Source organism: Syngnathoides biaculeatus, chromosome 15 (genome assembly GCF_019802595.1).
Source record: "Syngnathoides biaculeatus isolate LvHL_M chromosome 15, ASM1980259v1, whole genome shotgun sequence".
Classification (NCBI taxonomy): domain Eukaryota; kingdom Metazoa; phylum Chordata; class Actinopteri; order Syngnathiformes; family Syngnathidae; genus Syngnathoides; species Syngnathoides biaculeatus.
The window spans coordinates 6,233,411-6,260,938 of NC_084654.1; the positions used below are offsets into that span (position 1 = coordinate 6,233,411).

At 41.7% G+C, this 27,528-nt stretch overlaps 1 protein-coding gene across 5 annotated transcripts in view; it reads left to right on the forward strand.

Moving 5' to 3' along the window:
• ralgapa1 (Ral GTPase activating protein catalytic subunit alpha 1) overlaps nt 1-27,528 on the forward strand; it is a 122,799-nt gene that overhangs the window by 70,290 nt on the left and 24,981 nt on the right. For all 5 annotated transcript variants that reach the window (XM_061844807.1, XM_061844810.1, XM_061844812.1 and 2 more), the window contains exons 41-43: nt 8-163; nt 7,574-7,732; nt 11,125-11,252. In XM_061844807.1, the coding sequence (XP_061700791.1) occupies nt 8-163; nt 7,574-7,732; nt 11,125-11,252 (443 nt within the window). The remainder of the gene's footprint in view (nt 1-7; nt 164-7,573; nt 7,733-11,124; nt 11,253-27,528) is intronic.

The following is a 27,528-nucleotide window of genomic DNA, read 5'->3' on the forward strand; positions in this document are numbered from 1 at the left end:
TGAACAGGTGGACCTGACCACTCACTGTGGTTTTATGGGAGGACTCCAGAGGAACCGCAGCACAGGCCAGACCACACCTTATTATGCCACCTCTACGACAGAGGTTATCTATCATGTGTCAACACGAATGCCCCATGACCAGGACCACAATCTTACTAAGAAGGTAACCAACACTCACCTCTGACTCGTCGTTCAGGACAGGGGAATCAAAGTACTTCTGTTAAGTAACAGTATGGAGTGATCGGATTTTTGCGCCGTGGGTCCGTGAAATGTAAAGTATTTTTACTGATAGCAGTGGACAAGATGTGAAACTAAAGAAACGAAGCTAATGTAATGTACTGTATGTACTATATGCTAAATTGGGCTAGATGCCATTAATTATCCTTTATAGTGGATTGAGATTTATTTTAAAAATGGTATCCATGTTTAAAAATAATTGCTGAAAATGTGAAAAGACTCAGAACTATGCAGTACTTACACTACTACACAGTGCTCAGTGACACTCTTTGAGCGTGGAGCATTTGTTGTCCCTCCCCCAATGTAATAGAGCACCTTTCTTCACATCAATGGCTATCTGGCAAAGTTGCGAGTTATTTAGTTAGAAAAACTTTGCCCATTTCTGAGCTATAATGTGCAGTAAGTTAGCTAAATACGCCGCCATAGGAGTGCATGTTATAAAACCTATATTCAGTACAAGGTATAAATTTGGCCAAAGGTATAAATTTGGAAGCTACAAACTAATCGTAATAGCGCTTCTTGATGGCGTCGTCATATTTGCCGCATTATAAAAATACCTTTGCATCTTGCGTCACACCAGCTATCTACGAGCTTCGCCCATTGGTATGAACAATATGGAGATACGCCTCTTTGAGCTGGGTGCCTACAATGCCACTCATGCGAGAGAGCAGGGAGGGAATAAAAAAAAAAATAAAATCCTCCGACATGCACATCGTCATGGCCAAGAAAGGTCCCTTGAATGGTGATGCTCTCAATGGCGGCATCCAGCACAAGAGTGTTAATGGAGGAAAGTGGGGAAAAGAATCCCCTGAGAAACTTGCATTTCACGCTTGAGTAGTCACCAATCTTTGCATCCATTGCAGTAAATAAGCAACAAAAGGACAAGCTGTGCATTTAAAATAAGCACTAGATTAAGTGCTTCAACGGTGCAGTAGGCTTTCGAGATTTTGGGGAACAACCTCTTTCCCTTGGTCAGAGCATTGAAGATTGGTCGTTGCTGGGTCTTTCAACATGACAATGACCCGAAGCACACAGCCAGGAAAACCAAGGAGTGGCTCCGTAAGAAGCATATTAAGGTTCTGGCGTGGCCTAGCCAGTCTCCAGACCTAAACCCAATAGAAAATCTTTGGAAGGAGCGGAAACTCTGTTTCTCAGCGACAGCCCAGAAACCTGTCTGATGTAGAGAAGATCTGTGTGGAAGAGTGAGCCAAAATCCCTCCTGCAGTCTGCAAACCTGGTGAACAACTACAGGAAACGTTTGACCTCTGTAATTGCAAATAAAGGCTACAGAGAAGGTCAGAAGGAGCTACATTGTGTCTTTGTAGACCTAGAGAAAGCCTATGAAAGAGTACCAAGAGAGGAACTGTGGTACCGCATGTGCAACTCCGGTGTGGTGGAGAAATATGTTAGAATATTACAGGACATATATGAGGACAGCAGAACAGCGGTGAGATGTGTTGTAGGTGTGTTAGAAGAATTTAAGGTGGAGGTGGGACTGCATCAGGGATCCACCCTGAGCCCCTTCGTGTTTGCGGTAGTAATGGATAGGCTGACAGATGAGGTTAGACTGGATACTTCTTGGACCATTAATTGCAGATGATATTGTGATCTGCAGTGAAAGCAGGGAGTAGGTGGAGGAAAAATTAGAAAGATGGAGGCACGCACTGTAAAGGAGAGGAATGAAGATTAGCCGAAGTAAAACAGAATATATGTGCATTAATGAGAAGGGCAGTGGGAGAAGAGTGAAGCTCCAGGGAGAAAATATAGCAAGGATGGACGATTTCAAATACATCAGGTCAACATACAGAGCAATGGAGAGTGTGGTAAGGAAGTGAAGAAATGGGTCCAAGCGAGGTGGAACAGTTGGCGGAAGGTGTCTGGTGTTCTATGTGACAGAAGACTCTCCGCTAGGATGAAGGGCAAAGACTATAAAACAGTGGTGAGGCCGGCTATGATGTACGGATGAGATACGGTGGCAGAAAGCAGAACTGGAGGTAGCACAAATGAAGATGTTGAGGTTCTCGCTCAGAGTGAGCAGGTTGGATAGGATTAGAAAAAACTCATTGGAGGGATAGACAGATTTGGATGTTTTGGAGACAAGGTGAGAGAGAGCAGACTTCGAGAGGCCAGAGGCGAAAGAGTGAGTATATTGGTAGAAGGTTGCTTAGGATAGAGCTGCCAGGCAAAAGAGCGAGAGGAACCCCAAAGAAGAGGTTGATGGATGTGGGGAGGGAGGACATGAAGACTGTTGGTGTTAGTGAGGAAGATGCACGAAATGGGCTTAGATGGAAAAAGATGACACGCTGTGGCGACCCCTAATTGGAACAAGCCAAAAGGAAAAGAAGAAAAAGAAGCAGTAGAAGGTATTCAAGTCAACAGAAAGTCCTTTGTTGTTCTCCGCTTGGGGGTATGATCACTTGTAGCTGGTCAGTGATTGTAATCCTTGCCCAGAGTGTCATGAGCAGCCAGCTGGTTTCCCATCCTTTTTTTTGTATAGTTTCTCTTTGCAATGTTGATTTATTTCATGAGCTTGTTTTTGGCCCAATTGTATAGAGCTTGTGCACCTTCATCATAAAATCACGTGACATGGCCATATTGCCGGTCTAACAAAGTATTGTTGAAAGTTAATTCTGTTGAGACAAAACAAAAATGTCTTATAACACGACATTCAGAGTTTTGTCCAATACTGTTAGACATTTAGAAGGTGATAATAAGCGAAGATACGCAGAAAAATTAGAGACTCTTGGCTAGAGGACCCATATTTAATGCCGAAGTCGATGTTTTCGCAGATAAAAAATTGGATTGTTAATTCAATTCCACTTGTCTTGGACAACTGTATATACACATATATCTGGTGAGTAAGTTGTCGAGATTTACACAGAAAAGTTCTAAACCATAAAAGTCTGGACGCATACAAATACTTCGCTGCTGGATCTGTTCTCAATCACGAATAAATCCCACATAGTATGATGGACCCACTCTGATTTTTTTCAATACAAATACCAATATTTAAATAAATGACCCCTGGTTTTACACAAACTTGCTGATTCGGAAAAAAATTTAGGACAGGGAGTTGTCTCCTCCCTTCACGGAAGAATATCGCGGCCACACGTTAACCTCTGTAAACCACTCTGCAACACTTTTTTTTTAAAATATGCATTGTTCTCAAATGAGTCAATTCGGGATTATAAATACTTCTTGGTTATTTGAGATTGAGAAGAATAATTCCTGCCTGAAATGAAGTGATCGCTCAACAGCCATGTGTATTTGGTTGGGCACCATCCATCACGTTTAATTGCTGAAATCCATCGATCTTTTCTGGTCATTTCAGCTGGTATTCTATAGAATGATCTCTTTGAACATCTGTCTCGTCTGTTGTGACAACCAACATCACAACAGGTCTCGGGTATTATAAATATTCTCCTCCAATTCAATGTCTCCCACAATGTCAAGCAACTCTGTTTGACTGCCAATATGGCGCTGTTAAATTGGTGACGTCACGTGCACAAGCTCTATAGGGCTCTGACCCCACTCTGATAGGTTTCCTCTTTAGCTTGGCAGAGTTGATGAATTGACCCCTCCGTACAGGGCACTTAACCACGCCTCCTGAAGTGACGTCACGCCACGTGCGCTGACGTCAGACAAACAATTAGGAAAAATATCGGCGCAGCAAGAAAGGAATAGAGCGAAACTGTCAGATTTACCGGCTGATTTCTCACTCGCATTCTTAGCTAACAGTGAAATATCGTTGAAAAGCATACAGCAGGGCTTGAAGTATTTCAGCGAGCGGTATTTCAATGGTATTTACATGCATATCGACGGAGAAACCATTGATATTAGCGCGAGATCTTTCCAGAGTCAGAGGAAGACCGAGAAGCCACATAATATAATATATTATAACCCAAAGACGAATTCGTCATTGACAGTTTCCTATTTTCGTGTTACATATCACACTTGTGTGCAGAATCTGTATATGTATAGCCGTTTGTGAACCACCGTATGAAGGAAAAGAAGGCGAGGCTTGATTTACGAGTTGTTTCTCTCGTTTTCTTTGTGTAACGTCACGTGCTCCCCTCAATAATTATTCTTGAATTAGTGCCGAACCTACGTAATTCCCGACCGAGTCTGACAGTCACTACTTTAGTGTCCTCAAACATCCTTCCTTCAGTCTTGGTGTCTCGGTGCACGTCGAAGGTTTTTAGGACTGCTAGTCTGGTTTAGCTTAGCTAATTAGCCGCGAACAACGGGACACGTTTGTGCAGTCAGATCATCGCAAAATATCGCTCAACACAGATCAAGTGTGACAATCATTCACACGTAGCTATATTATGCAAGCCAAGAACTGCTAATTGATTTATATGAGACATGTATTGAAAATCAAATTTAGGGTTTACCTTCGTGCAAACATATCTGTTCCGGTTTATGGAGTCAGTTGATCATGCGGTCTTCCACTAAATTTTATACATCAAAGACATTTTTCGTACTGGGTCTTCGGTTTTGGAAAGGGTACGAATTGAACTCCACCAACTAGCCTTTCAGGATACCTGTTGTCACTATTATAAAGTCCATGACTACACCTCTTAACCATATCTATTGTTAAAGAACCCAAATACGCGATAAAACGCCAACAGAAGCTATACTGGACCATCCAGCCAGTGTTGCCTGAGATTTGAGTCCGAGATTATGCAGATCTCTGGCCTCTGATTGCTCAGTGACACGGATTGCGCAACATCCACGGAGGGGTCAATTTTGGCAGTAAGCCACAGCTTGGTGTTACTGAGCGTGCCAAATGTCTTTGTTGTTACACAAATCTTCTCAGAAAATGGTTTAAGATCTAATAGTATCCATATACTGTATTACTACTACAAGCTGCCAATTGAAGTTTCAAAGACAGCCTAATCTGTGTCTATACAGCCTTGAAGTTCCGTTTTAGCTTTATTTGTACACTTCGTCACTGTTTTCATCGCAGGCTTTACACATTTAAGTGCGCCTGTACGGTGGTATTAAGTGAATTAAACAGTGATGAGCCCAAAGTTGCACAGGGAATGCGCAGTCCGAGTCGTTTAGTGTAGTATAGCCATGTTCTAAAATGTTGTTTTCTCTGGTGGGGCAGTCCATGTGCTGGCAGTATTTACCAAGTTTGTGGTTGAGTTCATTCATATTTGCTTCAGCAAGTAGTTTGACTTGGAGCTCAAAAACAGCGAATCCAAGTCTGGGCTGCAGTGTGTACTTAGCTCCTTTCCATTAGTACATCATTTCACATTAATGTAGAAGAATAATCTGCTACATTTTGTTTTTCAGGATAGATTCAGGTCGCAGTCCAGTCTGTATAGTCAGAACCAGGGTATAGCCAAGTCTCCGTGAAGCAGAGGGTGGGAGAATGTTCAAAGTCTTTACAGGACGGAAGGTTGTCCATATTGTTGGGCAGAGAGCATAGATTTGGGAGGTGAACCAATGGGAACAGGATTCAAAATCCCCGCTGTCGAAAGCTTAACTAGGACTTCAGGATACCTTTCTCTGTGGGGTCATTTTCACTTTCTTCATGCACCATAAAGTGTCGTCGCTGCGGTCGTCACATCACTCGTGGATAACGCTGCAACAAAACTTTGATTTGTAAAAGTTGCGGAAAAAGATCGCAAGGTCCTTGTCAGCAAATAGCGATTCTTCCCTTGTGTGAGAAAGTCGGGTAATCTCTCCAAAACACTAAACAGCATGTTACCTAGGTGTCCATCCTTTTAGGTGTCGTCTTGGTTTATGTTAGATTATTCCGTGACATGGATTTTAGGTCATATCACCCAGCCTTACATCCACATTGTCTGAGAGCTGAGAGAAGGGGTTGATCTTTCCATGATTTTGAAGCACCATTTTACCTTCACTTTGGTGTTTTTTTTCATCATTCAAATTTGTCTGGCTTGTTAAATGCACTCTTATATGTGCTGTAATGTTTGACATTTTTATTTTCACTTCATCTAAAAAAATTTGGGGGATGTGGACACATTTGGATGAGCACAGAAAACTAAAAACAAAGGTACTGTAAAAAAAAGATGTAAGGTTAGGCATCACATGTTAATGACATTCCAAATGAGAGCGTTGCAAGCAAACATGCACACAAACTCATTTATGGTATTGTTTCTCAAATTTATTGCAATTACATCTGTATTTGTGTATGGTGTTGAATTAGTGTCACACTAGGCAGGTTTAGTATGTTTGAGATGGTGTTTGTGTGCACACCTGTCAACCCTCAGGCAGCGGGCATTCTGCACATGGCCATAATATCCCTTTAATCTGATCAAACTTCCTGCTTGTTGGCCTATGATGTCGCTGTAGGCTTCTGATTGGATTTTCGCTGTCTGGTGCCACACCATCCATTTCCCTGATCAGCTGATGGCTCCACTGAACACATACTCATAGACATGCACATGAAGATGTGTGCACACGCGCACACAGTTTTGCAAAACCATGACCCAAATAAGGACAGGCACTACAAAATTGTTAAAGTACAGCATATCCAGAAACGGTGAAGGAGACTTCTCAGTTCATTTTTTTTCATTCATTTGTTACTTTTTATTGAACCATTGACAATGACATATTCATGGTTCTTATATAATGCATCAGGTAAAAATGGTAATGCATACTCTTGTGTGCACACATGAACGCCCTATATACAAAAATATCCCGTGATCAGCTACGTCACACTTCTCTCCGGGGATTACAACATTGCCTTACTCATGGGTACTGATACTACCTCCAAAGGCATATTATCAACCCAATGCACCAAACTCGTGTCAAGTGTTCTTTATACTAGACAGCGAAAGGCGAAGGGTCTGAACAATTGTGGTTATCTACAGACGAGAACAGTAATCACCTCAAAAATGAGTTCCCACAGACAGGCAGAGAAACATTTTTGATAGAGTGGACGGTGGGTGAGTTTGTCTAACATGGAGGTTAATGACATCTATGTGTTGTGAATGCACTCATACACCTGTGTGTGAAGACGCACACACACACACAAACCAATTTTCCTGTCCATACTCCATCTTTCCAGAACTTCACTCCATATTCTTTTCCACTCTCCATCTTCACATATTCACTCCATCATTCTCAGGGCCAAACATCATGCACGCACAAATGTATACACAAAGAATCTAGAACCTTGGATATATGATGGATGCGCCTCATCTACCTCACTGTGCGACTTTTATATGCCTGGCATTGAAGTGGGTCTATGGCACAATGTAATTGTGTGTGTTTTGTTCAAGTTATCGAGCTGTATTAATCTTTATTTATTTCTTATTCCTGTCTTCACATGTTCCTATTATTCCTCTCCTCTATCCAGCTGAGACACCTGGGTAATGACGAGGTCCACATCGTTTGGTCGGAACATTCCAGAGACTATCGCAGAGGCATCATCCCTACGGAGTTTGGTGACGTGCTAATCGTCATTTACCCCATGAAAAACAACATGTATTCCATTCATATCCTCAAAAAACCTGAGGTATTAGCAATCTTTTTTTGAATTAAATTAAGAGAAACAACCTTTTAATATGTTTTTTTTTTTTTTTTTTTTTTCTGAATTTCCTTTCCAGCTTCAGATTTTAAATTGTTTTTCATCAACCAGGGGATATTTTTGTATTTAGGTGGTCAAGCGGAATGCAGCTTTGGTGGTCGCTGAGGCAAAAACCCAAGTATGGGAGGGATTCGATGAGGGCATGGTGAACAACGTCAAGTCGGCTTTGAGGAAATTCTGCTCCAGCGTCTCAGGAGGAGGAAGCAGTGCACCGTCAGCACTCTATATAATGAGGATCGGCGCTGCTAGTCTCGACTCGAGACGTTCTGAGTCAGTTGGGCGAATACTTCAAAGACCTCCTCAATTCCTTTGACACGCCTTCCCATGAGGAAGCAGAGTCTGGGTTCTCTGAGGCGGAGTCTCCTATTCCTGAGGTTGAGGTCACCGAGGTGGTTAAGAAGCTTCTCTGTGGCAAGGCCCCAGGGGTGGATGTGATTCCTAAAGTCTTTGAATTTTGTGGGCATGTCCTGGTTGACACACCTCTGCAAGATCACGTGGACATCAGGGGCAATGCTTCTGGGTTGCCAGACTGGGCTGGGGGACTAGAGGGTGTGTTCCAACTCCAGGGGGCTCACACTCTTCAGCCTTCCTGCTAACGTCTATCAGGGGTGCTGTAGAGGAGGGTCCGTCAAGAAGTCGAATCTCACATTCAGGAGGAACAATGTGCGTTTCATCCTGGCTGTGGAACAGTGGACCACCACTACACACTCAGCAGGGTCTTCAAGGTTGCATGGGCGTTCGCCCAACCAGTCTATGTGTGTTTTATGGACATTTGACCGTGTCCCTCTGGAAGTCCTGTGGGTGGTCCTTTTGGAGTATGCGGTGCTGAACCCCCTGATACGGACTGTTTGGTCCCTGTACGATCAGTGTCAGAGTTTGGTCCGCATTGCCAGCTGTAAGTAAGACTCTTTTCAAGCAAGAGTTGGACTCCACCAAGGTATCCCTTTGTCACCGATTCTGTTCGTAACATTTATGGACAGAATTTCTAGGTGCAGCTGAGGCGTAGACGGGGTCCGGTTTGGTGGCCTCAATATTGCATCCCTGCTTTTTGCAGATAATGTTATTCTGTTGGCTTAATCAAGCCGTGATCTCCTAATTTCACTGGAGCGGTTCACAGCTGAGTCTGAAGTGGCTGAGATGAGAATCAGCACTTCCAAATCTGAGACCATGGTCCTCAAGTGGAAAGGTTTTGTGTGCCCTTTCTGGGTCAGGGATGAGGTCTTGCCCCAAGTGGAAGAGTTCAAGTGTCTTGGGGTCTTGTTCACGAGTTAGGGAAGCAGGAGATCAACCAGCGGATCGGTGCAGCGTCTGCAATGATGCATACTTTGTATCAGTCCGTTGTGGTAAAGAGGAAGCTAAGTCGAAAGGTGAAGCTCTCAATTTACCAGTCGATCTACATTCCTACTCTCACCTATGGTCATGAGCTGTGAGCACGACCGAAAGAACAAGATACAAGTGGCCGAAACGAGTTGCTACTGCAGGGTGTCCGGGAACCTCGGGTCACTGGTCCTCCATGTTCAGAGGCGCCAGATGAGTTGACTGGGGCATCTGATTTGAATGCCTCCCGGACGCCTCTCTGGTGAAGTGTTCTGGGCACGTCCAACCGAAGGAAACCCCAAGGATGACCCATGACATGCTGGAGAGACTACGCCTCTCAGTTGGCCTGGGAACGCCTTGAGATCCCCCAGATAGAGTTGGATGAAGTGGCTGGGGAAAGGAAAGTCTGCGCATCCTTGCTAAAGCTACTGGCCCCACAAACCGAGCCGGATAAGCCATTGAAGATGGATGGACATAACCCAAGTTAAAGTAAAATCCTTTAGTGATTTCACTTATTAAGGGGAAAGGGTGAAAAAGTAGTTACCCCCTGGTTAACTTAATTGTGGTTAATTACTTTTTGGTTAATTTCCAATGATAACATCCCAGCCAAGGGTTATATTTGTCTGTTTAATGATTTTAAACATTAAATTGTGGAAACTATGAAAAAAACAAAAGAATTTAAGATACAATATTTTTGCATCCATCCATTTTTCAGAATACTTACCCTCATTAAATGCACAAGCATGCTCACCCTATCCCAGCTGACTTTGGGCCGAGAGCCAGGGTACACTCTAAATTAGTCGCCAGTAAATCACATAAAAAAACAAACATTCACAGTCACATTTACCAACAATTTAGACTCTTTAATTAATCTACCATCCATGTTTTGGGATGTGGGAGGAAGCCGGAGTGCCAGCAGTCCCGCAACTCTTGTGAGGATAAACGGCTCAGAAAATGGATGGATGGATGGATGGATTGGTGTATTTTATCTTTCTCAGCAACAAAATAACCAACCACTCTCTGTAGTTTTGTTCTCCACTAACACCATGTAGAAAACTAGAAAAACATTTTGTTTTTCATGGTCAAGTACACAGGAATTCATTGAGACTGTAATGCTCAAAATATAACATGACAGAGAATGGAGTGCCTCAAACCATCCTTGAAAGGGTATTAAGGTGTTGAAGTGTCTAATCTTGTAATTAGAAAAAAAAATACACAATGTAAAGTAAAACTAAATTCAAACAGAATGCAAATGGATCAAAGAATATTGATATTTAATTTTGTTTCTTCTCAAATACACATAAGGAAGGTTTCCAAATGTCATCTTTGTTCACGTACGGACTTCCAGACAATTTAATTGTATTTCGGTTAAAATTGTATGAATTTTTTTCCAAAGTTATTTTCAAACAAGAAATATATGCATCCAGATTTTCCGACAATCCAAGGTAGATGCTGGTTTGCTTTATGTTTTAAGTTCAAGCATAGATGTTAATACCACAGCATTGATATTATAACTCTATTTTAAACAATACTTAACACAATAAAAGTATTTTTTCCTGTATGACATGGATAGCACAGCACTAATAACATAATCATCTTCTGTTTCATTCATCCTTCAAGCAAAATATTGCATTATCATGAATCTTAAAGGAAATGAGATATTTTGTGTGCTGTCGTCGTGAAAGCGCTGTATTCAGTCATGGAGCAAACTGACTGGAGACCTGTTCTTCAAATTGATTCAATAAAAAACCCATTCTCTTGGGTGGATTCCTTAAGCACCATATCTAATTGAATCTAGAAAGAAGCATAACGTCAATCAAATAGAATATCAAAATAACAACTTCCTCAAATATTTAACATTATTATTTTTCAGGACTCTGGGAGATGATTCTTTCTCTGAAAAAAAAGCAATTAACTGTTAGTTAACTTTTTATCAATGTTATAACAATGAAATACAATAGTTCTGTCTATTGCATGTGTCACAACAGATTTTGTCACTTTAGGTACCATTTTTTGGTCCCCTGTTTGACGGCGCCATTGTGGACATGGAGATTTTGCCAACAATGGTCAGAGCCACTGCCATAAATGCAAGTCGTGCACTGAAATCACTCATTCCTCTCTACCAGAACTTGTATCCTTTTAAGAACGTGCTTTGAATTTGCAGGATTGGACGTTGAAATGTAAGTCATTCAAAGTTTAATTTTTTCAGTTTTCTTATGCAGTTTCATGTACATGGGCAAAGGGAAGGAAGGATTCACCTTTTCAAAAAGATTTGGTAGTTGTATCCTAAGAGGATAAATTATATGTGTAGTCCATTTTCTGTGTTTTTCTGTGTATTTAATATATCAGCATGTGACAAGCATTGTATTACCTTCCTGAAAATATAAGAATTTTGTCAAAGGGTAACCAGTTGCGTTGATGGATTAAACAAATTCCCCATCTTCTTGCTTAGGATGTGGAACTATATGCTAATTGGGCTTTCACTGCGTATTCCTGACTTCTACATTTTTTATTTATGGTGTCAAACCAGCAGATAATACTACCTACAGCAAAAACATCTGTTCATCATGTGAACTGAAGAGGACACAGATTTTTGCTAAATGCTTCAAGATATTTACCTCCAGGAAAATTCAGGATCAATGAGAGTAGACAAGCGGTAAAGTAACTTTACCAAGAAATAATGTTGCTTGTCCCTTCAGTAGAATGTATTGCAGAAAATTGTGCAAGAGACTGAAAGACGCGTGCATTCAGCCTGTTAGTATCATCGTAAGTGATGGCACTTTCATCAATTGTTATCGATTACTTCTTCCTCACAGTTTTGAAATACGGTTGTTTGCTCCCGTACCCACACTCACAACTAGACATGCAATCATACTCTCGTCAGAAATGTCATGTGTAGGTTTCAACTCATACCTTTTTAATCAAAGTGTGATCCATCAATTTGAAAATAAATGTTTTTTTAGTATTTAATGACAGCACCTAAAGCAGTCTTCTAGATACTATGGATAAATTTGAAATCTGTTTTTCAGTTTTTAAATGTGGTGTTTATACAATATAGTCTCTAATTTTAACTTTCCTGTTGAGCGTTGTATTTTAAACTATTCTATTTAATGAGTGTAGTATTCGACTAGAATTAAATTGGTCTAAATGTGTCACATTTTCAAAGTTTGATACTTGAAACGTCAGTTTTAATGTTCCTCATAGTAATACATACCAGTACTCGTGCTCATCGCTGGTTCACTGTTCACTATACTATTTACAGTTTTCAGTGAGCTCAAACGTGAAGGTAAAATTCTCATCGAAAGAGGTAGAAAAAGCATGAGGCTAGAGGAGAGGTGTTATGGGAATTTCTGAAGAATCCATTTTGCTTCGCGTCCAACAAGTAAGCAAGAGACAGTCGAAAGATCATGAGACTCGGGGACTGTAGCTCATAGCTGACACTTGCAGTGTACTGTGTGTGCGTGTGTGTGTGTGTGTGTGTGTGTGTGGTGTGTGTGTGTGTGTGTGTGTGTGCGTGTGTGTGTGTACGTGTGCTCTCATGCGTGAGCATATGTGGATTTAGGTTCTCCAACATGTCTGTCTTTGTAACTTGTTTTTTTTTGTGACTTTTAAGACTGTGCATATGTTGTATGTGACATTTTTTATGTAAGGCCTATGTTCAAATCCGTCTATATGATATAATAATGTGTATGAGTGTGAGTTATGTCACGTTACACAGTGGTTTGGAGATGTTTGTGTGTCTGCTGGTGTCCTGGTGAGTATTGATTGGCGGCAGCAGCAGGTCGATGCCTCTGACAGCCTGAATTACAGTAATCAGTCATTATTGACTCTGAGTCTCTCGACTGCACGTCTTTCTTCCTGTGTCTCTACAACTGTCACTTCTTTCTTGCCTTCTTTCACTCTGCTTCATCACTTCTACGTATGTTATCCTGTCATCTGTTTCTACACACCCCCACACTTCCTCCACTTCATCGTCATTTCTCTGTCGAAAGTGATAAATTTCCCCCTCACTGGACTTGAAGAGAGCTTCTTCAAGTGGGTACTAGCAGTGCACAATATGACCTAAAATTTATATCACAGTAGGAATTCAATCCCTTCACGGTAACACTTTATATCGTGGTAAAAGCTTCAGTGTAGAAATTATCATGGAAGCATTTATGAATCGGTTATTGTTTTCATAAATATAGAATTATTTTAGTGTTGTATTGCATTCTCAGCTGTGCAGATTTGATAAGGTTGATACGAAGAGCTTTTCTCGCATACTAAACAATCCTGAATCTCGTTAAACGCTTTGAATCGCAACAATGAAGCTTAACGAGTAGAACCTAGTTATGACTTTTTCTTTTCGACAGTTTGTCTTCCTGATTTAGTTTTGGAATACGATATGTATCACATTGTTGTTATTTAATAATAATGGTAATGCACTACAGTGATGTAACTTTTTAATGGAGCCCTATTGTGCCATGAGCCAGTGCAATGAGTACGCTGGTCCCATGCCTAGATAAATGCACAGGGTTGCATCTGTAAGGCCATCCGGCCTAAAACAAACAAATATGAGCATTCATTTAAAGAATCCGAGACCGGATCAGTCGTGGTCCGGTTTAGCAACCTCCGCCCCGGCACCATTAACCTGCAGGGCATCGGTGAAAATTCAGTTCCTATGGGTCAAAGACAAAGAACAGATTTCTCGGTACAAACAGCAGAGGAATGCACAGAGCGTGCATCTGAGTGTGGGGACTTTGAATGTTTGGACTATGACAGGAAAAGCTCAGGAGTTGGTTGAAATATTTTGCATCCAAGAGAGCAGGTGGAAAGGCAGTAAGGCTAGAACTTTAGGAGCAGAGTTCAAGTTATTTTCCCGTGGAGTAGATTGGAAATAAAATGGAGAAGGAATTATTTTAAAGGAGGTGTTAGCTAAGAATGTCTGAGACATGAAAACAGTATCAGATCAAGTGATGAGGCTGAAATTGAAGTTGAGGATGTTCTGGATGATGTGATTCGCGTCTCTCTGCCTCATAGGTGGGATGTGAGCTAGAGGTGAAAGATAAATTCTGGAAGGAACTGGATGAAGTAATTCTGAGCAACCCAACCACAGAGAGAGTTGTGATTGGTGCAGATTTTAATGGACATGTTAGTGAAGGAAACAGGGGCGATGAAGAAGTGATGGGTAAGTACAGGATCCAGGAAAGGAACTTTGAGGGACGGATGATGGTGGACATTAAAAAATGGATGAAAATGGCAGTAGTGAACACTTTTCTTCCAGAAGAGGCAGGAACATAGGGTGACTTAAGAGCGGAGGTAGAAGGATGGAGGTGGATTACATTTTGTGCAGATGATATAATCTGAAGAAGGTTACTGGATGGATGGATGGATGGATGGATGGATGGATGGATGGATGGATGGATGGATGGATGGATGGATGTTCACCAGGTTGGAATGTAAAGAATTAGAAAAGGAGAAAAAGAGATAGAGATGGGAAGGATGTGCAGCAGGTTAAGGTGATTAACGATAGCGATATAAATGTGTTGACTCATGCCACTAGTGTGCTAAATAGATGGAAATAATACTTTGAGAGGTTGATGAATGAAGAAAATAAGAGAGAAAGAAGAGGAGAAGAGGCAAGTATAGTGGACCAGGAAGTGGCATTGATTAGTCAGGGGAATTTGGAAAGGGACTATAGAGGGTGAAAAATGGAAAGGCAGTTGGCCCTGATGACACAGCTGTGGAGGTATAGAATCATTTTGGAGAGGTGGCTGAGGAGTTTTTGATCAACTTGTTCAACAGAATACTAGCAGGTGAGAAGATGCTTGAGGAATGGAGGAAAAGTGTCCTGGTTCTTTTTAGAACAAAGGTAATAAGCAGAGCTGTGGGAACTATAGAGGAATAAAGTTGATGAGCCAAACAATGAAGTTTTGGGAAAGAGTAGTAGAGGCTACACTTTGGACAAAAGTCAGCTTTTGCGAGCAACAGTCTGGTTTCATGCCTAGAAAGAGTACTACAGAGCTGAAGGTGGCGGAAATGAAGATGCTGAGTTTCTCTCGAGGAGTGAGCAGGTTGGATAGGATTGGAAATGAGCTCATTTGAGGGTCAGCCAAAGTTAGATGCACCCGAGACAAAGTTAGAAAGGGCAAACTTTGATGGTTTGGACACATCCAGAGGAGAGAGAGTACATTGGTAAAAGGGTGCTGAGGATGGAGCTGCCAGGCAAACGAGTGAGAAGAATACAAAAGAGAAGGTTGATGGATGTTGAGGGAACACATGATGGCTGTCGGTGTTAGAGAGGAAGATGCAGGTGATAGGCTTACATGGAAAAATGACTGGTTTCTTTTAGGCAGCACATGGAACTTTCTCTAACAATGACCGCTGCTCCACCACACTTTCTTTTTCCTAGTTTACCTTACACCCGGTCCCATCCCCGATCGTAAAGACGTACACTCATAATTACAAATGTTACAGTACTTACGCAGCCCATTAATGTGTTTTATAATGACAGCGTCCACCACCGCTGGTTTAGTTCACAGCAGTCTGGGCAATGGACAGTAAAGACGAGCTAGACATGCTGCTTATGTTTACTTTCGATATGAATGGAGAAAGTTAAAAAAGAAATGCTGTTTTTTTTTCAAGATGCAATGACTGTCGGAATATGTGAATAATAGAAGAAAAAGTGGTGTAACTCAATGAGATTTCCTCTTTTCCGAGTGGGAAAGGTCTGGTCTGAAGCCAAAGTAGAAAGTGCAGGATCAGATGGTGTGTAATGTTAAAATTCCACCTTGGCACAGCCTGATCCAGGATGAAAGCACAGACAATACAGCTAAACACAAGACAAAAAGCTAATTCTGTATTTTAAATATGCATATATATTTAGGGTTAAAATGCAGCCCTATGGGGGCACAAACCAGTGCAATCTGTAGGCCGGTCCCAAGCCCGGATAAATGCTGAGGGTTTCGTTAGGAAGGGGGTCCGGCGTAAAAACTGTGCCAAACAAATATGAGCGTTCATCTAAAGAATCCCATACCGGATCGATCGTGGCCCCGGTTAACAACGCCCGCCCCCGGCACTGTTAACCTGCAAGGGTGTCGGTGGAAATTCAGCTACTGTGGGTCGAAGACAAAGAAGAGGAGGAAACCGGATCCAGCGTCAGAAGAAAAAGAGGAATGCACAGAGCCTACAACTGAGTGTAGGGACTTTGAATGTTGGGACTATGACAGGAAAAGCTCAGGACTTGGTTGACTTGATGATTAGGAGAAAGGTTGATATTCTGTGCATCCAAGAGAGCAGGTGGAAAGGTAGTAAGGCTAGAAGTTTAGGAGCAGGGTTTAAATTATTCTACCACGGAGTAGATGGGAAGAGAAATGGAGTAGGGGTCATTTTAAAGGAAGAGCTGGCTACGAATGTCTTGGAGGTGAAAAGAGTATCAGATCGAGTGATGAGACTAAAATTTGAAATTGAGGGTATTATGTATAATGTGGTTAGCGGCTATGCCCCACAGGTAGGGTGTGACCTAGAGTTGAAAGAGAAATTCTGGAAGGAACTAGATGAAGTAGTTCTGAGCATCCCAGACAGCGAGAGAGTTGTGATTGGTGGAGATTGTAATGGACATATTGGTAAAGGAAACAGGGGCGATGAATAAGTAATGGGTAAGTACGGCATCCAGGAAAGGAACTTTGAGGGACAGATGGTGATGGACTTTGCAAAAAGGATGGAGATGGCTGTAGTGAACACTTATTTCCAGAAGAGGGAGGAACATATAGTGACCTACAAGAGCGGAGGTAGAAGCACGCAGGTGGATTATATTTTGTGCAGACGATGTAATCTGAAGGAGATTACTGACTGTAAAGTAGTGGTAGGGGAGAGTGTAGCTCAATAGCATAGGATGGTGGTGTGTAGGATGACTCTGGTGGTGGGTAGGAAGATTAAAAAGAAAAAGGTAGAGCAGAGAACCATTCGGTGGAAGCTGAGAAAGGAAGAATGTTGTGCGGCCTTTCGGAAAGAGGTGAGACAGGCTCTCTATGGACAGCAGAAGCTCCTGGAAGACTGTACTACGACAGCCAAGGTAATCTAAGAGACAGGCAGGAGAGTACTTGGTGTGTCTTTTGGTTGGAAAGGGGAGAAGGAGACTTGGTGGTGGAACCCCAAAATACAGGGAGTCATACAAGGACATTGGCGAAGAACAAGTGGGACACTGAGAGGACTGAGGAGAGGCAAAAGGAGTACATCGAGATGCGACATAGGGCAAAGGTAGAGGTGGCAAAGGCTAAACAAGAGCCATATGAAGACATGTACACCAGGTTGGACACGAAAGAAGGAGAAAAGGATCTCTACAGGTTGGCCAGACAGAGGGATAGAGATGGGAAGGATGTGCAGCAGGTAAGCGTGATTAAGGATAGAGATGGAAATGTGTTGATTGGTGCCAGTAGTGTGCTAAATAGATGGAAAGAATACTTTGAGAAGTTGATGAATGAAGAAAATGGGAGAGAAGGAAGAGTTGAAGAGGCAAGTGTGAAGGACCAGGAAGTAGCAATGACTAGTAAGGGGGGAAGTCAGAAAGGCACTATAAAGAATGAAAAATGGAAAGGCAGTTGGTCCTGATGACATACCGGTCGAGGTATGGAAGCAATTTGGAGAGATGGCTGTGGAGTTTTTGACAACTTATTCAACACAATACTAGCGGGCGAAAAGATGCCTGAAGTGTGGAGGAAAAGTGTTCTAGTTCCCATTTTTAAGAACAAAGGCGATGTTAAGAGCTGTGGGAATTATAGAGGAATAAAGTTGATGAGCCACACAATGAAGTTATGGGAAAGAGTAGTGGAGGCTAGACTCAGGACAGAAGGTAGTATCTGCGAGCAACAGTATCGTTTCATGCCTAGAAAGAGTACCACGGATGCATTTTTTGCCTTGAGGATGCGAGTGGAAAAGTACAGAGAAGGTCAGAAGGAGCTACATTATGTCTTTGTGGATCTAGAGAAGGCCTATGACAGAGTACCAAGAGAGGAACTGTGGTACTGCATGCGTAAATCTGTTGTGGCAGAGAAGTATGTTAAAATAGTACAGGACATGTATGATGGTAGCAGAACAATGGTGGGGTGTGGCTTAGGTGTGACAAGAATTTAAGGTGGAGGTGGGACTGCATCAGGGATCAGCTCTGAGCCCCTTCCTGTTTGCCGTGGTAATGGATACGCTGACAGATGAGGTTAGACTGGAATCCCCTCGGACCATGATGTTCGCAGATGATATTGTGATATGCAATGAAAGCAGGGAGCATGCAGAGGAACAATTAGAAAGATGGAGACATGCACTGGAAAGGAGAGGAATGAAGATTAGATTATAAGTAAAACAGAATATATGTGCGTGAATGAGAAAGGTGGAGGGGGAAGAGTGAGGCTACAGGTAGAAGAGATAGCAAGGGTGGAGGACTTCAAATATTTAGGGTCAACAATCCAGAGCAATGGTGAGTGTGGTAAGGAAGTGAAGAAACGGGTCCAAGCAGGTTGGAACAGCTGGCGGAAGGTGTCTGGTGTGTTATGTGACAGAAGAGTCTCTGATAGGATGAAGGGCAAAGTTTACAAAACAGTGGTGAGGCCGGCCATGATGTACGGATTAGAGACGGTGGCACTGAAGAAACAACAGGAAGCAGAACTGGAGGTGGCAGAAATGAAGATGTTGAGGTTCTCGCTCGGAGTGACCAGGTTGGATAGGATTAGAAATGAGCTCATTAGAGGGACAGCCAAAGTTGGATGTTTTGCTGACAAGGTTCGAGAGAGCAGACTTCGATGGTTTGGAGATGTTCAGAGGCGAGAGAGTGAGTATAATAGTGGAAGGGTGCTGAGGATGGAGCTCCCAGGCAAAAGAGCGAGAGGAAGACCAAAGAGAGGGTTTATGGATGTGGTGAGGGAAGACATGAGGGCAGTTGGGGTTAGAGAGGAAGATGCAGAACATAGGCTAAGATGGCAAAAGATGACACCCTGTGCCGACCCCTAATGGGACAAGCCGAAAGGAAAGGAAGAAGATATATATTTAGGGTAAATGTTTATAGCATAACATTGGAGCATCATTCTCGAAGGCCATGCGACCCCCATTGCACGGACTCCCATGGGCAACACACAAGAAGCCTCTGAACTGGCATGTTAACCATAAGCCATGCTGCCAAGACAATTTTCCATCCTTTGAAATTCAGTGGGATATCATGCTTCTTTGGCCACCAAATGCTGCCCCATAATCGGGCACAGCTGCACGATGCACACCGGTACTCATGGATGAATTTTTTTCCATCCTCCCCGCAACTGAGAGTTGCCAGACCTCCCCTTCCATGACTGCTCTTCATCTGGCAATGCAACACATTGGAGCAAATCCCAACTGGTTCACCGCTGCTGTACAATGCAACGCACATAGACTTTGACACCAGGACGCTTAGCCCAAATAACACAAAACACTGAACACTTCAGGGAAGTTGTCCATCCATCCAATGTTAGTTTGGAACCAATACTTTTTATGTTTACTAGTGTGTTTGGGGTCACTGTCTTGTTGAAACACCCATTTCAAGGGCATATCCTCTTCTGCATAAGGCAACATGACCTCTTAAAGTATTTTGACATGTGCAAACCAATCCATAAGCCCTGGAACACCTTAGTAGGAGAAACATGCCCATATCATGACGCTTGAGATCATTTTAGCTGAACAGCCTATAATTTTTTTCACCTCTTTGAGGTTTCCACTCTTCAATCAAACTTTTAATCAAAGTATGCTCCTCTGAACAATTTGTTGAACGACCCCTTTTCCTCAGGCTTTCAATGAGAAATGCATGTTCGACTGGCGCTGCCTTCATCCTTTAATAGGGGACACCTGATTCACGCCTGTTTTTCACAAAATGGGTGAGCTCACTTATTGAATGACACTGTTATTTTTTTTATTACACCCCTTTCAACAAATTGCCCAATTGCACAGCCTTAAGAGTATGTACATCATGAACACTGCTCTCGTTGATTTTCTGAGAATCTAGTGCACCTACTGGTTACTTGTTGGACATGTAGCAATAAAAAAATGTACTGAAAATGTGGATTAGTCACATAAGACTGCAATTATTTTGACAAAAACGGCTATACAATACTTTTAGAGGGGACTGTCTATCAATTCAATACTACAGTGAGGCCCAAAAATATTTAGACATTGACACAAGTTATGTCATTTTAGCAGTCTACAAAAACATATACTGGATAAAATTATATAATCAATATTGTCTTAAAGTACAGACTCTCGGCTGTAATTTGAGAGTATCGCAAAATGGACCAATGGCTAAGAAAATAAAGCATACATCGTTGCCCCTTTTTCAACGCACCAAAATTAATTGGACAATTGTCTTAGAAGGGTGCAAAAATATAATTAAAAAACAAGGGTGCATTGGCTCTTCCCTTGTTAACCTGTCAGCAATTAAGCATTTAAAAGGTCTGGAGTTGATTCCACATGTGCCGTTTGTTTAGCATTTGGAAGCTCTTGCTGTGAACACAACATGCAGTTAAAGGACCTATCTGTGGAAGTGAAACAGATCAGAGTGAAGCTGAAAAAAAGAAATCCATCAGAGAGAGCAAAAATGTTAGGAGTGGACTGGTGAGGTTGGGAACTGAAAAACCTTGGACGTCCAAGCAAGACATTAGTATCCTTTTCATGGTGAAGAAACCCCCCTTCACAACATCCACACAAGTGAAGAACACTCTCCAAGAAGTAGGTGTATCAGTTTGTAAATCTTCCATTGAGAGTAGACTTCATGAGAGTAAATCCCAATGATTCACCGCAAAGTGCAAAACCATTAGTCACCATCAAAAATAGAAAGGACAGGATTGGCTTTGCTTAAAAAAAAAAAAATACAAAAATTAAATACCTGAAGGACCGAGCCCAGATGAGAATAAGATCAACCTGTACCAAAATGATGGGAAGAAGAAAGTTAGGAGAAGAATTGGAACCACTCATGAGCTAAAGTCACTCATGAGCTAAAGTCTTCTTCTTTTCCTTTCGGCTTGTCCCGTTAGGGGTCGCCACAGCGTGTCATCTTTTGCCATCTTAGCCTATCTCCTGCATCTTCCTCTCTAACCCCAACTGCCCTCATGTTTTCCCTCACCACATCCATAAACCTTCTCTTTGGTCTTCCTCTCGCTCTTTTGCCTGGGAGCTCCATCCTCAGCACCCTTCCACTATTATACTCACTCTCTCGCCTCTGAACATGTCCAAACCATCGAAGTCTGCTCTCTCGAACCTTGTCAGCAAAACATCCAACTTTGGCTGTCCCTCTAATGAGCTCATTTCTAATCCTATCCAACCTGGTCACTCCGAGCGAGAACCTCAACATCTTCATTTCTGCCACCTCCAGTTCTGCTTCCTGTTGTTTCTTCAGTGCCACCGTCTCTAATCCGTACATCATGGCCGGCCTCACCACTGTTTTGTAAACTTTGCCCTTCATCCTATCAGTGACTCTTCTGTCACATAACACACCAGACACCTCTCGCCAGCTGTTCCAACCTGCTTGGACCCGTTTCTTCACTTCTTTACCAAACTCACCATTGCTCTGGATTGTTGACCCTAAATATTTGAAGTCGTCCACCCTCGCTATCTCTTCTCCCTGTAGCCTCACTCTCCCCCCTCCACTTTTCTCATTCACGCACATATATTCTGAGCTAAAGTAAAAAGTCTAAAACATGGAGGAGACAGTGTGATAGCATGGACATGGATGGGGTTCCACTAGCACTGTTTATTGATGTGACAAAAGACAGATGGACAATGATCCATAAGATACAGAAAAAAACGTTTTTTTTTAAAGAAAAGAATAGGAATATTCTGCAATGGCTGAGTCAATCACCATATCTCAACCCAATTGAGCATGACAATCGCCCAAGACTAAATTTAAGGCAGAAAGTCACGCAAACAAGCAACAACAGAACACAGCTGCAGTAAAGACATAGCAAAGCATCACAAAGGAGGAAACCTAGTGTTTGGTGATCTCTGTGGGTTCCAGACTTCAGAGAGTTATTGCAAATGATTCTCCAAAATATATTGAAAAGTAACGTTTTACTTGGACTTATGTTTCTTTGTCCAACTACCCTGAAATGAGCCCTTGAAATGTGTTTGTCTAAAAATAGGCTACAATTATTACGTTTAATGATATATTTTTGTTCAACGCCTTGAATTAAACCTTAAAGTCTACACTTCAATTACATTTTGTTTATTATCATTATATTATTATTATTTTATAAATATTCCATTTCAAATCCAATATGGTGGCATGCAGAGCCCAACTCATGAAGATTGTGTAACTCCAAATATTTCTGGGCCTTTGGACTGTGTATTGCTCTTGAGTTTTTCCATCATTTCCTTTCAAGCATATTTAATCTATTTAGACTAAAGACTCAAAACATGATATTAACTTGACTTCAACTTCAACAAGTTACTTTCAGAGGTAGGTGGAGTAGCCAAATTTGTACCGGAGTAGTGTTACTTTCGAACAATTTCAATTAAAGGGAAAAGATGAAAAGTAGTCAAAAATACGAGCGGAATAGGTACTCTGTATCTGGGAGTGCACAAGTGCAATTTGGACTTTTTTCGGTCTTCAATTAAACATCCCTAGCTTCAAGGTACTCTACGATAACAGAGAGGAGGATCCGTTGATATCGTCTCCTACTTACTACTTACTTTGTCCTGCTCACAACGAGAAATGTCAAAAGACACTCTGGGAGCCATAAAAATTCAACATATCTTCTAAACTTTACCGCTTAGTAGTAGACTATATACAGCATGATTTTTTTAAACATTGAAAAAGATTAGTGAATAATGTAACAGTCTACCTTCAGAGATTTTCATGTTCCCATGTCTCCACATTGTTATGAACACAATTATTACAAGCAGTCTTTAGGATGCTGGACATGCACAGAATATTAATTTGAAGAGCAAAACTATTCATAACCTGATAAAAATGTTTTAAAGTGAGAATTTTCATTTTATAAGATGGGTATCATCTGGCTGTAAATGATGCACAGTTACTAACTGTCTCAAAATCTCGCCAGGATATGTGCCATTTTGGGATGAAGTTATGATATGGGAGGCAGGATAGTTGCAATGTAGCCTGAAATCAATGTCACATTTGAAGGATCCTTTGCATTGGTACAGCCTTCATGGAGCACTATGTCATTAGTCTTCAAATGCAGCCTCTGAGGGATGTAGCTCCTGAAGTGGGAGGCAGTTTTTATGAAGTAATGATGCACAGAAGAGACCGTAGCTAAGCACAGTCCTTGGTGTTAATATCCTCTTTACTGAGTTCTCTTGTATTGAAGGTTTCAGATTTGTCGCATTGTGACATTGGGTACGGTCACTAAGTGTGTGACATACAAGCAACTAGAGGAGGGAGGTAAAAAAAAATATTGGCAGAGATGAAAGTGTTTTACTGGAACCCACTTTGCTTTTTTTTTGGTCTGTCTCACATTCTGTCTGTTGGCCCTAAGGGCAGTCCATCTCCCTTCCAACTCCCTCTGATCTTTCATTCACCATGACCATAGCCATCCGTAATCTGACAGACACACACATAATGCCAGTTTATCAGGGCAGCTGTGTATAAAGCAAAGCAAATTTATTTGTACAGCGCATTTCATAGACAAGGTAACCCAATGCGTTTTACATGATTAAAAGCATGTGAATACAATATATAAACATTTGAAAATAAAAAGTACAATTAAAACAGGTTTTAGTGCAAGAAATATCACTGAAAAGTGAAAGTACTCACTCTTTTGGCAACTTATTCTTTTTTTTTTTTTTGCAGCACAATAGCTAAATGCTGTTTCACCATGTTTGTTTTGGTCTCTGCACTCCACTACTTGACCTGAGTCAGTCGATCTCAGAACCTTACAGGGTTTGTATTTCATTAGCATTTCTTTCATGTATTCAGAATGTAAACCACTTTGTGATTTATAGACCAGTAACAGAACTTTATTATTATTCTATTCTAAAGCTGACTGGAAGCCAGTGTAAAGACTTTAGAATTGGAGTTGTATTCTCTGACCACTTTGTTCAGGTCACAACCTGAGGTGCAGCATTCTGAACAAGCTGCAGCTATGTAATGCTCTTTATGGAGAGGCCAGTCAGAAGACCATTACAATGGTCAAATCTACTTGGGAAAAAAGCATGGATGATCTTCTAGTCTGCTTGAGAGATGCAATCCTTCAGTTTAGATGTTCTTCAGATGGTAAAAGACAGTTCTGATAATTGATTTGATACGACTGTTGAAGTTGCTGGTGCTCGGCGTAGTCAGCCCGGGCCATGACCTATCCGTTATGGAATTGATTTGATGAACGCTCATATATGTTTGGCACAGTTTGTTGCCGGATGCCCTTCCTGCCACAACCCTCTGCATTTATCTGGGCTTTGGACCAGCCTACAAGTCGCACAAGATTTGTGCCCCCATGCGGGCTACAGATAGTCAAAACAAGCAATCAAATAAACAAAGTCAGCACATAAGATACACTATTCACATACTACCTAATCTATGTTAAAGTTAAAGTCAGATAAAAGTAATCAAATAAACAGTCAGCATATAAGGTACACAAATCACATACTACCTGTGAAAATATAAAGGATATGGCGATTTAAAGGATATGTGGATAGAAGGGACTCAGACCACAATGGCCCTCTCTCTGGTAGTTGAAGGTTGAGTCCACGTTCGATGTTTGGTCCTCGTTGTATACTCTACGTAGGTAATGTTGTTAGCTCGCGAGGCTAGGCTAACTTAGGCTGAGCACCTTCAACGTGAACGATACTACTCCAATTTGGGTACTAAGATGTACTAAGACTTGTTAAATTTTCCTATCAGTCCTCACGGCCCTCGTTGTACAAGTTGTTTAGGTCGTACAAGTTATGAAGTTACTCACGTTTGATTTTTCTTCAACAGCACGGTTTGCTCACAAACGCGTCTCATTGTTAGCCAGCTAAGCTAAGGTAGTCTGGGCCTTTAAGCAAGTTTAAGTTCACATTTCCACTTGCCCAACTTCCTAATAAATACTCACGGACCTCATTGTATACAAAACGTAGGTTTTGCAGGTCGTGTGAATACTAACGTTTGATGTTTACCTCCTCAGCAAATATTTGATTACATACATGACTTGATGTTATCGAACTAGGCTAGGCTAGGCCGCGCACCGTCAACGCGAAGGAATTCGGCTCCAATTTGGGTATTAAGATTACACAGATGATGATTTTAGTCCACTGAAATCGTCACCAGGGGCATCTCACGTCGAGTATTCACAACAATCGGTCCAAATTCAGCAGGATTTATTTATTGTACTTTCGTGCAGGTCGCAGCCTCTATTTGTCACCAGTTCGGTAACCGGAGGCCAACGTATTTAACGTACAAATATACAGTTAAAAACAAGTTTGTGAAGTTACCTGGCACAAGTTTATCTGTTTCAGTGACTGAGATTGCTGTGGTACATGCTGCTGTGTTTAATGTAGACAGCGATGGTTTGATTCCCTGTCAATGCACTAATTACTAGCCACTGCCTCTCCAATGTCTGGATAAAAATTTGTGGGTTGCGTCAGGAAGGGCACCCGTCATAAAATCTCTGCCAAACAAATCGTCTGAGTGACTCGCTGTGGCAACTCCAGACAGGGAAAAACTAAAAGTCACTTCTGTATTGAGATGTACAATCTAATTTGATATATACACCTCGGTAGAGTTGGGTTGCTAATTGTTTGTGCAGGCTCATGCTTTCATCATATCGCTTCATTGTTAGAATTTTATATGAAATATAACAGTTTCTATGGCAGGCTGCTCGGTTGAGTTTCTTTTTACATTTACATATGTCCATTTGAAGAAGATTATAAATTCTTGTAAAGGATCTTTCTAGTTTATAGGCCTGCTGTAATGTATAAATTGCACTTGAAAATACTGATGAATAATAATGTTCCAATTGCACTTATTTTTGTGAAAGATTTTTTTTTTTGAGCATCACAGTGAACTGGTGCGAGCATCAGCCTCGCAGTTCTGAGGTTGTGGGGTCAAATCTGGGGTACAGCCCTCCTGTATGGCATTTGCATGTTATCTCTGTTTCTGTGGGTGTAATTGTGAATGCGAATGGTTATTTATTTGTGCCCTCCAATTGGCTGACGACCTGTTTATGGCGTACCGCTTCAGTCAGCTGGGCTAGATGCCAGCATGCCCGCGACCCTCGTTAAGATAAGCATATCAGAGAATGGATGGATGGAATTTCAGATTTGATTTGTCACCGGATTTGCAACAAGATAATTGTTAATAAATGAGTATTGTACACTTATTTCCACTCACCAAAGATAGTGGAAAAATGAAATTGTCTCGATTTAGAGCTAATTAAGCCACAGATTTACTTGTCCACTAGACATGAGATCAAGTTGGGGCGAATTTGGCCCCTGAACTACAATACATTTGACAACTCTGGGTTGAGAAGGATCTGATACAGAAGTTTTCTGAGGCAACTAAATTACTTCAATATCCTTTGAAAGGTCCTTTTCGGCATTGAAACTCCTGAAGGATTCAGACAAATCCTGAATGACTTTCCCCCTTCTCAAATCAGACAGAGACTTTTAAAATTAGAGGAATATAGGGACTTTTAAAGCAGACGTGAGACTATTTGGTCAAGAAAGATTGGCTTATGGACTTAATCATCATTGATACGTTATGCTACTTTCAGTGTTACATCAGGTAACTAGTCGTACGCTGACAAAAGACTGTAACAGCAGCATCAAACTATTACTCAGTGAGTGTGAAAGAGATTTTTTTTGCATGTGATAGGTGTTGAGGTGTGGGTTAAAGAGCAAGCTGTGGCCATTCTCCATCTGGTCTGAGATGATTGTGGTTGTGGGGGAACAATGCTGGAGGGATGCTAATCTGCTGCACATTCAGAAGCACACACAAACACATCCACCTCACAAGCAGTTTGAGCAAGAGTGTGTTTGCATGCATGAATATTCAAATGTATGTCGTCTATTCGTTTATGTCGTACTTCAGGATGTTAATGTTACGTGTTTGTGTCGCTGCTTCATGCTTTCAGGATTGATTCTATTGTGTGAGTGGTTTTGTGTATCTGTGTGCACGTAGTTGTTGATTGGCAAGGATAGTTGTAACATGGCTGGGGTCAGCATATGGCTCAGTGTGATAGCACAGTCATTTGTGTGTGTTGTCTGTGCATGTATGTGTCACCACCGTTCCCTCTCTGTCACACTGTGTTCCCACCGAAATGATGGCAGCTTTGGGCATGTAGCGCTATTATCCCCCCATATCCCCACATATACAAAGACACACAGCAAGAGCAGCCAAACGCTAGCGGACTGACTGGCTGCTCTTTGCCAGCTCCCTCAATTGAGCCCATTGTCCCAGTCAGACTACAATCTGCACCATGTGACAA